The sequence below is a fragment of the Pristiophorus japonicus genome, chromosome 9 (genome assembly GCF_044704955.1).
Source record: "Pristiophorus japonicus isolate sPriJap1 chromosome 9, sPriJap1.hap1, whole genome shotgun sequence".
Classification (NCBI taxonomy): domain Eukaryota; kingdom Metazoa; phylum Chordata; class Chondrichthyes; family Pristiophoridae; genus Pristiophorus; species Pristiophorus japonicus.
Window position 1 is genome coordinate 8,272,918 of NC_091985.1, and position 15,587 is coordinate 8,288,504.

The 15,587-nt window shown below is 53.1% G+C and overlaps 1 protein-coding gene across 1 annotated transcript in view; it reads right to left on the reverse strand.

The window, feature by feature from the left end:
* LOC139272560 (guanylate-binding protein 1-like) overlaps positions 1-15,587 on the reverse strand; it is a 216,359-nt gene that overhangs the window by 179,703 nt on the left and 21,069 nt on the right. The window contains exon 3 of the mRNA XM_070888615.1: positions 5,511-5,638. Coding sequence (XP_070744716.1) covers positions 5,511-5,638 — 128 coding nt within the window. The remainder of the gene's footprint in view (positions 1-5,510; positions 5,639-15,587) is intronic.

The window sequence follows — 15,587 nt, forward strand, 5'->3', positions numbered from 1 at the left end:
ACAGACATGAGGAAAATTGATCCAGAGGTCGGTCTCCATCCTGCCAGGGAAGAACAGGGTCCCAATTTGTTAGAAGAAACATAGAAAACATAGAAATTTACAGTGCAGACGAAGACAATTTCGGCTCATCATGTCCGCACTGGCCAACAAAGAGCCGCACGACCCTAAGTCAGCGGACCTGAAGGTTACATATAAACTTATGAACAATAAACAAAGGCGGAAAGGTAAAGAGCACCCGGCCCAACCAGTCCGTCCCATACATCTACGACACCCCTTACACCAAAACATTCTACACTCCACCTCAACCGGAGCCATGTGATCTCCTGGGAGAGGCAAAAACCACATAAAAACCGAGGCCAATTGCAGAAAAAAAAAATCTGGGAAAATTCCTCTCCGATTCATCCAGGTGATCGAAACTAGTCCAGGAGATCATCCTGGCCGTATTTGATTTCCTGCAGTACTTAGCATCGTATCTGCACCAGCCAACAAGAGGTTGTCCAGTCTAATCCCACTTACCAGCACAAGGTCCATAACCCTGCAGGTTACGGTACTTCAAGTGCACATCCAAACACCTTTTTAATGTGGTGAGGGTTTCTGCATCCACCACCCTTCTAGACAGTGAGTTCCAAACCCCCACAACCCTCTGCGTGAAGAAGCATCACCTCAAATTCCCGCTGAACCATCCACCAACCACCTTAAAACTATGCCCCCTCGTAATTAACCCCTCCACCAAGGGAAATAGCCCCTTGCTATCTATTATATCAAGGCCCCTCAAAATTTTATACACCTCAATGAGGTCTCCTCTCAGCCTCCTCTGTTCCAATTAGAACAAATCTAACCTATCCAATCTGTCCTCATAGCTAAGATTCTCCATGCCAGACAGCATCCTAGTAAATCTCCTCTGCACCCTCTCTAGTGCAATCACGTCCTTCCTATAATATGGCAACCAGAACTGCATGCAGTACTCCAGCTGTGGCCTAACCAGAGTATTATACAATTTAAGCATAACCTCCCTACTCGTATTCTATGCCTCGGCCAATAAAGGCAAGCATTCCATTTGCCTTCTTAACCACCTTATCCATCTGGCCTGCTACTTTCAGGGATCTGTGGACAAGCACTCCAAGGTCCTTTTGTTTATCTACACTTTTAAGTGGCCTACCGCTTAATGTGTATATCCTTTCCTTATTAGCCCTCCAAAAGTGCATTACCTCACACTTCTCTGAATTAAATTACATTTGCCACTGTTCTGCCCACCTGACCAGTAGCTTGATATCCTCCTGCAGTCCATGTCTTTCCTCATCATTATCAACCACACAGCTAATTTTAGTGTCATCTGCAAACTTCTTAATCATACTCCCTATATTCAAGTCTAGATCATTGATGTATACCACAAAAAGGAAGGGACCCAGTATTGAGCCCTGCGGAACCCCACTGGAAACATCATTCCAGTCACAAAAACATCCATCAACCATTACCCTTTGCTTCCGACCTCTAAGCTAATTTTGGATCCAACTTGCCACTTTGCTCTGGAGCCAATGGAATTTAACCTTCGTGACCAGTCTACCATGTGGGACCTTATCAAAAGCTTTGCCAAAGTCCATATGCACTACATCGTGTGCACTACCCTCATCGACTCACCTGGTTACCTCTTCAAAAAATTCAGTCAGGTTAGTCAAACATGATTTTCCCTTACCAAATCCATGCTGACTGTCCCTAATTAATCATTGCCTTTCCAAATGACGATTTATCCTGTCTTTCAGGATTTTTTCCAATAATTTTCCCACCACTGAGGTTAGGCTGACAGGCCTGTAATTACTCGGCCTATCCCTTTCTCCCTTCTTAAACAAGGGTACCACATTAGCAGTCCTCCAGTCCTCCAGCACCATTCCCAGATCCAAAGAGGACTGGAAAATGATGTCAAGGCCTCTGCTATTTCCTCTTTTACTTCGCTTAACAGCCTGGGATGCATTTCATCCGGGCCTGGGGACTTATCTACTTTCAAAGCTGCTAAACCCCTTAATGCCTTCTCTCTCACTCTGTTTATTTCATCCAGAATATCACACTCCTCCTCGATAGCAGTATCTGCATTGCCCCTATCCTTTGCGAAAACAGATGCAAAGTATTCATTAAGAACCATACCAACATCTTCCGACTCCACACAGAGATTATCCTCATGGTCTCTAATAGGCCATACCCTTTCTTTAATTATTCTCTTGCTCTTAATATCTTTACATAGAAATATAGAAACATAGAAAATAGGTGCAGGAGTAGGCCATTCGGCCCTTCAATGAGTTCATGGCTGAACATGCAACCTCAGTACCCCATTCCTGCTTTCTTGCCATACCCCTTGATCCCCCTAGTAGTAAGGACTACATCTAACTCCTTTTTGAATATATTTAGTGAATTGGCCTCAACAACTTTCTATGGTAGAGAATTCCACATGTTCACCACTCTCTGGGTGAAGAAGTTTCTTCTCATCTCGGTCCTAAATGGCTTACCCCTTATCCTTAGACTGTGACCCCTGGTTCTGGACTTCCCCAACATTGGGAACATTCTTCGTGCATCTAACCTGTCTAACCCCGTCAGAATTTTAAACGTTTCTATGACGTCCCCTCTCATTCTTCTGAACTCCAGTGAATACAAGCCAAGTTGATCCAGTCTTTCTTGATATGTCAGTACCACCATCCCGGGAATCAATCTGGTGAACCTTCGCTGCACTCCCTCAATAGCAAGACCGTCCTTCCTCAAGTTAGGAGACCAAAACTGTACACAATACTCCAGGTGTGGCCTCACCAAGGCCACCTTCCTGCCCCTGTATTAACACCTCCCTGCCCCTGTACTTAAATCTCCTCGTTATGAAGGCCAACATGCCATTTGCTTTCTTAACCGCCTGCTGTACCTGCATGCCAACCTTCAATGACTGATGTACCATGACACCCAGGTCTCGTTGCACCTCCCCTTTTCCTAATCTGTCACCATTCAGATAATAGTCTGTCTCTCTGTTTTTACCACCAAAGTGGATAACCTCACATTTATTCACATTATACTTCATCTGCCATGCATTTGCCCACTCACCAAACCTATCCAAGTCACTCTGCAGCCTCATAGCATCCTCCTTACAGCTCACACTGCCACCCAACTTAGTGTCATCTTTAAATTTGCTGATACTACATTTAATCCCCTCGTCTAAATCATTAATGTACAATGTAAACAGCTGGGGCCCCAGCACAGAACCTTGCAGTACCTCACAAGTCACTGCCTGCCATTTTAAAAAGCACCCATTTACTCCTACTCTTTGCTTCTTGTCTGCCAACCAGTTCTCAATCCACGTCAGCATACTACCACCAATCCCATGTGCTTTAACTTTGCACATTAATCTCTTGTGTGGGACCTTGTAGAAAGCCTTCTGAAAGTCCACATACATCACATTAACTGGTTCTCCCTTGTCCACTCTACTGAAAACATCCTCAAAAAATTCCAGAAGATTTGTCAAGCATGATTTCCCTTTCACAAATCCATGCTGACTTGGACCTATCATGTCACCTCTTTCCAAATGCGTTGCTATGACATCCTTAATAATTGATTCCATCATTTTACCCACTACCGATGTCAGGCTGACCGGTCTATAAATCCCTGTTTTCTCTCTCCCTCCTTTTTTAAAAAGTGGGTTTACATTGGCTACCCTCTACTCCATAGGAACTGATCCAGAGTCAATGGAATGTTGGAAAATGACTGTCAATTCATCCGCTATTTCCAAGGCCACCTTCTTAAGTACTCTGGGATGCAGACCATCAGGCCCTGGGGATTTATCGGCCTTCAATCCCATCAATTTCCCCAACACAGTTTCCCGACTAATAAGGATTTCCCTCAGTTCCTCCTTCTTACTAGACCCTCTGACCCCTTTTATATCCGGAAGGTTGTTTGTGTTCTCCTTAGTGAATACTGAACCAAAGTATTTGTTCAATTGGCCATTTCTTTGTTCCCAGTTATGACTTCCCCTGATTCTGACTGCAGGGGACCTACGTTTGTCTTTACTAACCTTTTTCTCTTTACATATCTATAGAAGCTTTTGCAGTCCATTTTAAAGATCCCTGCAAGCTTCCTCTCGTACTCTATTTTCCCTGCCCTAATCAAACCCTTTGTCCTCCTCTGCTGAATTCTAAATTTCTTCCAGTCCCTGGGTTCGCTGCTATTTCTGGCCAATTTGTATGCCGCTTCCTTGGCTTTAATACTATCCCTCATTTCCCTTGATAGCCACGGTTGAGCTACCTTCCCTTTTTTCTTTTTACGCCAGACAGGGATGTACAATTGTTGTAGTTCATCCATGCAGTCTCTAAATGTCTGCCATTGCCCATCCACTGTCAATCCCTTAAGTATTATTCGCCAATCTATCCTAGCCAATTCACGCCTCATACCTTCAAAGTTACCCTTCTTTAAGTTCTGGACCATGGTCTCTGAATTAACCATTTCATTCTCCATCCTAATGTAGAATTCCACCATATTATGGTCACTCTTCCCCAAGGGGCCTCGCACAACAAGATTGCTAATGAATCCTCTCTCATTACACAACACCCAGTCTAAGATGGCCTCCCCCCTAGTTGGTTCCTCGACATATTGGTCTAGAAAACCATCCCTTATGCACTCCAGGAAATCCTCCTCCACCGTATTGCTTCCAGTTTGGTTAGCCCAATCTATATGCATATTAAAGTCACCCATTATAACTGCTGCACCTTTATTGCACGCACCCCTAATTTCCTGTTTGATGCCCTCCCCAACATCACTACTACTGTTTGGAGGTCTGTACACAACTCCCACTTGCGTTTTCTGCCCCTTGGTGTTCTGCAATTCCACATCATCCAAGCTAATGTCTTTCTTTACAATTGAATTAATTTCCTCTTTCACCAGCAACGCCACCCCGCCTCCTTTTCCTTTCTGTCTATCCTTCCTAAATGTTGAATACCCTTGGATGTTGAGTTCCCAGCCTTGGTCACCCTGGAGCCATGTCTCCATGATGCCAACCACATCGTATCCGTTAACTGCTATCTGCACAGTTAATTCATCCACCTTATTCCGAATACTCCTCGCATTGAGGCACAGAGCCTTCAGTCTTGCCTTTTTAACATACTTAAACCCTTTAGAATGTTGCTGCAAAGTGGCCCTTTTTGTTTTTTGCCTTGGGTTTCTCTGCCCTCCACTTTTACTCATTTCCTTTCTGTCTTTTGCTTCCATCTCCATTTTGTTTCCCTCTGTCTCCCTGCATTGGTTCCCATCCCCCTGCCATATTAGTTTAACTCCTCCCCAACAGCACTAGCAAACAATCCTTGAGAATAGAACATCTTTCAGTTTTCCTTAATTTTACGAGCCAAGAATTGATTTCTCTGTTGAGAAATGATTTGTTTAGTGGACTGGATAAACAACAGCAACTTTAATTTTCCTATAGCAGAGAAAGAAATGTCTCGAGCAGCTTCCCAAAGGTGGTGTGAGCTGCCAGAGTGCAGGAAATAACCTACCTTCTCCACATCTCCAAGTCCTTCTGTGTCCAAAAGCACAAGATGCTGATCGGAATTGCAGGGGTGTTCCACACACCACATCCAGATTCCCTTCGTATGGGACTGAATGGTGGATCCAAGTGAGAACCCTCAAAGTGAAAAACAGGGAACGAGAACAAAAATTATCATCTTGTCCTCCAATCTCCCCCACCCCACCCCACATAGAACATAAGAACATAAGAATTAGGAACAGGAGTAGGCCATCTAGCCCCTCGAGCCTGCTCCGCCATTCAACAAGATCATGGCTGATCTGGCCGTGGACTCAGCTCCACTTACCCGCCCGCTCCCCGTAACCCTTAATTCCCTTGTTGGTTAAAAATCTATCTATCTGTGACTTGAATACATTCAATGAGCTAGCCTCAACTGCTTCCTTGGGCAGAGAATTCCACAGATTCACAACCCTCTGGGAGAAGAAATTCCTTCTCAACTCGGTTTTAAATTGGCTCCCCCATATTTTGAGGCTGTGCCCCCTAGTTCTAGTCTTCCCTACCAGTGGAAACAACCTCTCTGCCTCTATCTTGTCTATCCCTTTCATTATTTTAAATGTTTCCATAAGATCACCCCTCATCCTTCTGAACTCCAATGAGTAAAGACCCAGTCTATTCAATCTATCATCATAAGGTAACATCCTCATCTCCGGAATCAGCCTCGTGAATCATCTCTGTACCCCCTCCAAAGCCAGTATATCCTTCCTTAAGTAAGGTGACCAAAACTGTACACAGTACTCCAGGTGCAGCCTCACCAATACCCTATACAGTTGCAGCAGGACCTCCCTGCTTTTTGTACTCCATCCCTCTCGCAATGAAGGCCAACATTCCATTCGCCTTCCTGATTACCTGCTGCACCTGCAAACTAACTTTTTGGGATTCATGCACAAGGGAACCTGCTCGATGGCGGAGGAGCGGGCTGGATGGCGCCAGGCACGCTGGCGCGGCGCCTAAATTCAGCCAACGTCCGCCACGCGGCTGAAGCCATCGAGTCGCTAAAAACAGCTTTGGGCCCTGACTCTGTTAGGTGCATCGAAGAGGCTCAGGCACGTGAGGAGATCCCGGCTGAACTGACCCCCGTCCGGACGGATTTCCTCATAGGCGCCAAACCCCGGAACCTCCCTCGGGGGCCGGCGCCTCACAACTTGAGCCGCCTCGGGGAAATCCCCTCCGTGCCTTTCAGTTCTGCGCGGAGGGGTTTCCTGTACAGGCTGCTCCTGCACACTCTCAACTTTTCCATCCTCGCCGGCCGTCCGGAGTACCATCTTGCCGTTCGGAGGAGGTGGGGGTCCCTGATGGAGGGCACTCTATGCGGGAGTCCTCCCACTATTCATCGGGGACTTGGCCTGGAGGGTGGTGCATGGAGCAGTGCCATGCAACAAATTTTTAAGCCGGTTCACGGACTCCCAGGCCGCCTGCAATTTCTGCGGTCTGGAAGAGTTCGTGTTCCATGTTTTTATTGAGTGCACAAGGTTGCAGCCCCTGTTCCATTATTTGAAGGGGCTGCTCCTGAAATTCTGGCTGCACTTCAGTCCCACTCTCCTGATCTTTGGGCACCCTGTGCGGAGGGGAGCGGGTAGGTCCGAGGGCCTCCTCGTAGGACTGCTCCTGGGCATGGCCAAGGGTGCCATCAGCCGGTCCAGGCAGCGGGCGGTCGAGGGGGTCGTTCAACCTGACTGCCTGCCTCTCTTCCGCTCTTACATCCGGTCCAGGGTGTCCTTGGAGATGGAGCACGCGGTGTCCACCGGTACGCTCGCGGCCTTCCGCGAGAGGTGGGAACCGGAGGGACTGGAGTGCATCATCACGCCCGGCAACCAAATTTTAATTTGATTTTACGTTTTAAAGTTTAATTTGTTTTAATTGCCGGTGCTTTTAGAGTCCCCCTATCCTTTTATAGGGGGCACTGGAAAAAAAAATTTGATTTTAGTGCCCCAAAAAAAAAACACAAAAAAGGAAAAAAGGGCCTTGTAAATGTCTGGTGTGTCATCCAGGTCGGGTGGCACGGATTAATGTTTTGTGTTTTTCAGATAAACTCCAAAAAGAGTTTCATGCACAAGGGAAGTGTCAGCTGTGGCTCAGTAGGCAGCACACTTGCCTGTGACTTAGAAGGTTGTTGGTTCTACTCCAACTCCAGGGGCTCTAAAAATCTAAGCTGACACTGCCGAGGGAGTGCTGTCTTTTCCTAAAAGAGTTTCATGCACAAGGGCCAATTGTGGAGCAGTGGAGGCGTGGCCTATTCAATTGGAGCTGAGCTGCAGTGAGGGAAGGAGCTACCTGCTTTGCTCCTGTCCAGAAGGCCTGGAGTGAGCCCTGAGAACAGCCCAGGAATAGGAGGGAAGGGCTGGCTTGCTACAATACAACGTCCGGAGTGAGAGGTGGAGCGCAGAAACATTTACCAACTTTATTACTGCTACAGAGAGTTGGAGAGAGTGGAAAGAGCAACAACCTGTGTGGAGGGAGGGAGATTTTACAACATTCTACAGGTGGGTGTGGGTGCATTTCCCCGAAAGACATTGTTGTATCGGTGGGGGGAGGAAAGAAGACTTTTTGAGGGCCGGAACATCGCGGGGGGTGTGTGTGTGTGGAAGTGTGTGTGGGGGCCTTGCTTACAACTAGGCCCCACACACCTTTGAAGCACCCCTCCCCCATTGCCTAGCCTGGGATAGCTGGAGCTGCCTGGCTGAAGAAGCATTAATCACCCTATTGAACATCGTTGGGAGTGTGTGCCTGGGTGGCTCCAGCTGCCCCAGGTGAAGACATCTTCTCCCCCCACCCGAAGACCACCCCAAAGACTGTGCTTTGTTTTGCCATCTGGGGAGTGCACCCACCCATTGCTGTGAGGGGAGACCTGCCCTCGCAGCCTCCCTCTTTCCCACACCCTCTCACTCTATGTCTCTCTCTGTCTCTCCCCTCTCTCTCTGAGAGCCCTTTCCTCCTAATTTCAAAAAAAAACAATTAAGACAACTGAGCAGAGGGAACAAGGCCCCTCCACAATCGTTAACTAGGGGAGAGGAGTGCCTCTTTCAGAGCTCCCTCTGCTCAAATATTTAAACGAGGCCAATTAAGACCATTAAGGCCTGTGACTTTGGGGTGGGTGTAGCTTTTAAAGGGACCCCGTGATGGCGACCCCATCCACGCCGGTGGCAGGGCCAGCAAGGACATATGCGCAGGTGGCGTCCACATCCACGGCACCTCCTGCGCCACCTGCTGCCCTGCCACCTTTTACACTTATAACCAAGAAACACGGGGTCAAGAGCTACACTCACCCCACAATGAGCATCGAGGAGTGCGTGCGGGCGATGGCTGGGATAGTCGGCCCCTCGGCCATTGTCGCAGCCTCCAAGATGTCTGGGAAGGCTGTGTTCTTCCTGGGGTCGGAGCGGGCGGTGTCCCTGGCCCTCGAAAGGGGGCTCACGGTGGGCGGGACGTTCCTGCCGGTGGACCCTCTCGAGGCCACCGCGCAGAGGGTCATCATTTCAAACGTCCCGCCCTTTGTTCCCGCTGAGCTCCTCCTCCCTCACCTACATCAACTGGGGGAGGTAAGGTCGGGGATCAACCCCATACCGCTCGGCCTCAGGGAGAACAGCCTGCGCCATGTGTTCTCCTTCCGCCGCCAGCTCTTTGTCCGGCTGGCGCGGGAGGAGACGACGGAGGGCAATTTTAATGTGGTGCACGAGGGGACTGCCTACCGCGTCTTCTGGACGTCGGACGGCGTGCGGTGCCATGCCTGCAGAGAGGTGGGGCACGTTCGCAAGAACTGCCCCGCCTCCAAGGCCTCCAAACCACCGAAGGCGGCCAAGGCTGGCGCCGCCGCCACGCCTCCCCCTAGTTGCGTCCGCGTGCCGGGAGCCGTAGGTGCGCGGGCATCGTCGGAGGCCTTTGTTTTCACGGCCTCTGGCGGGGGGGAGGGAGAGAGTCCGACCGGAAGGAAGGCGCGGGAGAGGGAGAAACATCTCGAGGCGGGTCCCCTCAGTGCGCCAGACAATTTGACCACCGCGCTCAGCCCAACCCAGTCACCGGCGAGCGCGGGGTGCCCCGAGCCCGTGCCCGAGCCCTTGAACAACACCGCAGAGGGGCCCGGGCGCGGGAAAGGAAAGGAAAAGGGGGGTGTGGAGTGGGAGGCCTCGGCAGACATGGAGGTCTCCCTGCCTCCGCGCACCCCCAGGAACAAAAGGAGGCGCCGTTCCAATGAGGCGGAGGGGGAACAACATCCCTCCGCGGAGGAGTCAGTGCCCGCCGCGTGTCCCGCGTCCCCCACCAGCGCCCCCAAGCTGCGCTGTAGGCGCGAGGAGTCTGTCCCCGGGGAGGGTGAGGCAGTCGAGGCTGCCCAGCCTCTGCCTCCCGGGGGTGGCGTGGAGGATCTGCCTGTCGTGGGGGGCGTGGGGATCGCGGAGGAATGCATTGCCGCCGGGCCGGGCGTCCCGGGGACTGAGGCGGGCGGGGCCGAAAAGGCCGAACCTGAGTCCGCCCAGCCAATACCCAACTTCCCCCGGGAGTCGCTCGACCCGGCAGAAACTGAAATTAAGAATAATTTTAATGACACTGTACACGCTGGGCCGGGAGGTGGCAGCGGGGAGGGGGAGGAACACCCACCCTCGCCCCCTACTTTGGAGCTGGAGCACTTGGAGGGCCTGGGGATTTCCTATGGCCGGGTCGCTCCTTGTTCCCCGGTTCCTGGGGCGGAGGGGGAATCCCTTCCGCTGTCGTTTCCCGACCCAGCACCATTTTTAAAAGAGCCCAGTAGGGACTCCTCTGCCGACGATCCTGGGGGTGGGATCGGGGCAGAGCCAGGGCCGGTTGGAGCGGCCGGGTCGTTTGCCGTACCTTGTGCGATCGATGGGCCGGCTGCTGGCGGCCACCTCCTGGAGGAGGACGGGGACTCGGTGGGGGACGCGGGTGAAGACCTAGAGACCACTGCCAGTGAGGCGGTGGATCTGCTCGCGACCGCCGCTGAGACCCTCCTCATTCCTGCAAAGGAACTCCGGGACTTTTTGGCCCAGATCCGGGGTCGCTGCAACCAAGCCCGACTGGCCCTGGGAAAATGGTCCGAGCCAGAGCTGATCAAGGGGTCCGTCCGCGCCGCCGCTAAAACCTTGGCCGCGGGCGGGCCCTTGACAAAGGAGCAGCACCTTGAGCTGCGCGAGCTCGAGGGACTCCTCACTGGGCTGCGGAGGGAGTAGAGTTCAACAAAAGACTCTGCTCCCTCCCCCACAATAGGTTAAGGTAGAGGTTGCACTATGCTTTTGCCATGAAGATAACCATAGCCAGCCTCAACATCAACGGCGGCAGAGGGGCACGCCGTAGATTTGACAATTTTTCGCTCCTGCAGGAGGGGAAATATGCGGTGTGCTTCCTGCAAGAAACCCACACCGTTCCGGGAGACGAAGCCACGTGGCTCCTGGAATGGCAAGGGGAGGTCCGCATGAGCCATCTTGCTGGGCCCGCATTTTCAGCCAGAGATCTTGGGGGTCGAGGAGCCCGTGCCAGGCCGCTTGCTGCACGTAACGGTTCGCCTGGGGGACGTGCCGCTCCATCTCGTGAACGTGTACGCCGCTCAGCCCGGCCCGCAGCAAACGCGCTTCTTTGAAGAAGTGTCCGCTCTTCTTGGCTCCGTCGACGTCGGCGACTGCATTGTCCTCTTGGGGGATTTTAACTGCACCCTCGAGGCGAGGGACCGCTCCCGTGCCCCGCAGAGCATGACGGCGATCGAGAAGTTGAGGGACCTGGTCGGGTCCTTCAACTTGGTGGACGTCTGGCGGAATCTCCACCCCGACTCCAGCGCCTTTACTTGGGTGAGGCCTGGAGTAGGATGGTCCAGAGTCGACCGCCTTTACGTGTCTCGGGCGTACGTTTCCTGCGTCCCGGCGGCCTCCATGCGGCCGGTGCCGTGTTCGGACCACCACCTGGTGTGGGCGGAGCTCGCTTCGCTCCGTGCGAGGACGGGGTCCGCGTACTGGCACTTTAACAACCGGCTGCTGGAGGACGTGCGGTTCCAGGACTCGTTCCGTCGATTCTGGTCCGACTGGAGAAGGAAGCAGGGGGGCTTCCCCTCCTTGAGGCTATGGTGGGACGTGGGCAAGGCTCACGTCCGCGTCTTCTGTCAAGAGTACGCGAGGGGGTCGACCAAGAGGCAGGCGGCCGGAGTCGGGCGGCTAGAAAAAGAGGTGCTCGACCTGGAAGCCCGTCTCGGTCAAGTCGTCCAGGACCCGGCCCTGCGGACGGTGTACGAAGCGAAGAAGGCCGCGCTGAAGGACCTGCAGCTCGTCGGGTCCCGAGGCGCGTTCGTGAGGTCGCGGATCCGGTTCCTGCGGGATCTGGACCGCGGCTCCCCCTTCTTCTACTCGCTGGAAAAAAGGCAGAGTGTCCGTAAGCAGCTCTTGACGCTGCTGGCCGACGACGGCTCTCTCGTCTCGGATCCGGAGGGCGTCAACAACAGGGCCCGTGAATATTACGGGGCTCTGTTCTCTCCGGATCCGTCCAGCGAGGAAGCGCGTAGAGTTTTGTGGGAGGACCTGCCGAAAGTCAGCCCGGAGGGCGCCGAAAATCTGGAAGCTCCGCTAAGCCTGGCGGAGCTGACCGGTGCCCTCGACCGGCTCTCGAGGGGTAAAACCCCGGGGCTGGACGAGCTGACCGTGGAGTTCCACAGGGCGTTCTGGGACGTCCTGGGGAGCGACTACGCACGGGTCCTGGGGGAAAGTCTGGCGACCGGGGAGATGCCCCTCTCTTGGCGCAGGGCAGTCATCGTCCTGCTGCCTAAGAAGGGCGATCTCCGCCTTATTAAGAACTGTCTCCCTCCTCAGCACGGACTACAAAATTTTCGCCAGGGCGATGTCTGCTCGCCTTGGTGCCGTGCTGGACCACATGATCCACCCCGACCAGTCCTACACGGTCCCAGGCCGGACAATCCACGACAACGTCCATCTGGTCCCGGACCTCATCCATCATTCCCAGGAGGCTGGTCTGTCGGTCGCCTTCCTATCTCTCGACCAAGAGAAGGCGTTCCACAGGGTGGATCACGACTATCTGCTCGGAACTTTGCGCGCTTTCGGGTTCGGAACGCATTTCGTCGCCCGGATCCGACTTTTGTACGCCACCGCGGAGTGTCTGATTAAAGTTAACGGGTCCTTGACGGCGCCCCTTCGCTTTAGGAGAGGGGTGCGCCAGGGATGCCCCATGTCCGACCAGTTATACGCCGTTTGCGTGGAGCCTTTCCTGCGCCTCTTGCGGACGAGGTTGACGGGACTGGCTCTGCAAGGGCCGGGCGTGGAGGTCGTCCTCTCGGCTTACGCCGATGATGTGCTCCTCGCGGTAGAGGATCCCGCTGACCTGCGGAGGATGCGTGAGTGCCAGGAGATTTACTCGGCCGCGTCCTCCGCCAGGATCAACTGGGAGAAATGTTCCGGACTCCTGGTGGGTCAGTGGCGGGTGGACGCCCTGCCGGAGGAGCTCAGGCCTTTTGCCTGGAGCACGACCCATCTCCTCTATCTGGGAGTCTACCTTAGCCCCGACGAGGGAGCCTGGCCGGCGAACTGCCAGGAGCTAGAGGCCAAGGTCGCCGCTCGCCTAGGGCGCTGGACAGGACTGCTCCGAGTGCTGTCCTACAGGGGTCGAGCGCTAGTCATAAACCAGCTGGTGGCCGCAATGTTGTGGTACCGGCTGGTCACTTTGACCCCTCCCCCTGCATTTGTCGCCAAGATACAGAAGAAGCTGGTGGACTTCAGGAAGCACTGGGTCTCTGCCGCGGTCTTGAGTCTCCCGCTTGAGGAGGGCGGTCAGTCGTTGGTGTGCGTCAGCGCCCAGCTCGCGACTTTCCGTCTTCAGACCCTGCAGAGATACCTTTACGTCGAGCCCCTTCCTAGGTGGTGTGCTCTGGCGACGTATTTCTTCCGCCAACAGCGCAACCTCAATTACGACACGCAGCTCCTGTTTGTGAACTTGGGGGGTGTCAGGACCGCCCTCCAGGAGCTGCCTGTCTTTTACAAGGAACTCATCAGGGTCTGGAACAAAGTCTCCACCAAGCGCAGCTCTCCGCCGGCTGGAGTGGTGGCTGTCCTGCAGGAGCCGCTGCTCGGGAATCCGTACCTCCACGACCGAGGTTTTATGTGGTGGTCGGAAGAGAGGGCTGTGGCTGGTGAGGTGACCAGGGTCAGGGATCTGCTCGATGTCGGAGGAGCGGGCTGGATGGTGCCAGGCACGCTGGCGCGGCGCCTAAATTCAGCCAACGTCCGCCGCGCGGCCGAAGCCATCGAGTCGCTAAAAACAGCTCTGGGCCCTGACTCTGTTAGTTGCATCGAGGAGGCTCAAGCTCGTGGGGAGATCCCGTCCGAACTGAGTCCCGTCCGGACGGAATTCCTCATCGGCGCCAAACCCCGGAACCTCCCTCGGGGGCCGGAGCCTCACAACTTGAGCTGCCTCGGGGAAATCCCCTCCGTGCCATTCAGTTCCGCGCGGAGGGGTTTCCTGTACGGGCTGCTCCTGCACACTCTCAACTTTGCCATCCTCGCCGGCCGTCCGGACACGCCATGGCGTACCATCTTGCCGTCCGGAGGAGGCGGGGGTCCCCGATGGAGGGCACTCTATGCAGGGGTCCTCCCACTATTCATCGGGGACTTGGCCTGGAGGGTGGTGCACGGAGCAGTGCCGTGCAACAAATTTTTAAGCCGGTTCACGGACTCCCAGGCCGCCTGCAATTTCTGCGGTCTGGAGGAGACCGTGTTCCATGTTTTTATTGAGTGCACGAGGTTGCAGCCCCTGTTTTATTATTTAAAGGGGCTGCTCCTGAAATTCTGGCTGCACTTCAGTCCCACTCTCCTGATCTTTGGGCACCCTGTACGGAGGGGAGCGGGTAGGTCCGAGGGCCTCCTCGTAGGACTGCTCCTGGGCACGGCCAAGGGTGCCATCAGCCGGTCCAGGCAGCGGGCGGTCGAGGGGGTCGTTCAACCTGACTGCCTGCCTCTCTTCCGCTCTTACATCCGGTCCAGGGTGTCCTTGGAGATGGAGCACGCAGTGTTCACCGGTATGCTCGCGGCCTTCCGCGAGAGGTGGGCACCGGAGGGACTGGAGTGCATCATCACGCCCAGCAACCAAATTTTAATTTGATTTTACGTTTTAAAGTTTAATTTGTTTTAATTGCCGGTGCTTTTAGTGTCCCCCTCCCCTTTTATAGGGGGCACTGGAGAGAAAAAAATTTGATTTTAGTGCCCAAAAAAAAACAAAAAAAAGAAAAACACAAAAAAAAAAACACAAAAAAGGAAAAAAAGGGCCTTGTAAATGTCTGGTGTGTCATCCAGGTCGGGTGGCATGGATTAATGTTTTATGTTTTCAGATAAACTCCAAAAAGAGTTTCATGCACAAGGACCCCCAGGTCCCTCTGCACCGCAGCATGTTGTAATTTCTCCCCATTCAAATAATATTCCCTTTCGCTGTTTTTTTTTCCAAAGTGGATGACCTCACACTTTCCGACATTGTATTCCATCTGCCAAACCTTAGCCCATTCGCTTAACCTATCCAAATCTCTTTGCAGCCTCTCTGTGTCCTCTACACAACTCGCTTTCCCACTAATCTTTGTGTCATCTGCAAATTATGTTACACTGCACTCTGTCCCCTCTTCCAAGTCATCTATGTATATTGTAAATAGTTGTGGTCCCAGCACCGATCCCTGTGGCACACCACAAACCACCGATTTCCAACCCGAAAAGGACCCATTTATCCTGACTCTGCTTTCTGTTCGCCAGCCAATTCTCGATCCATGCTAATACATTTCCTCTGACTCCGCGTACCTCTATCTTCTGTGGTAACCTTTTGTGTGGCACCTTATCGAATGCCTTTAGAAATCTAAATACACCACATCCATCGGTACACCTCTATCCACCATGCTTGTTATATCCTCAAAGAATTCCAGTAAATTCGTAAATTAGTTAAATAAGTAAATGAGGGCGATGGCCCTCAGAGAAACTTACAGTACTTAGAGAGGCCACTCTGCCGGGCGTGACTGTGCTGGCTCCTTGAAAGAGCTACCCATTTAGTCCCTATCCCCTGCTCTGTCCCCATC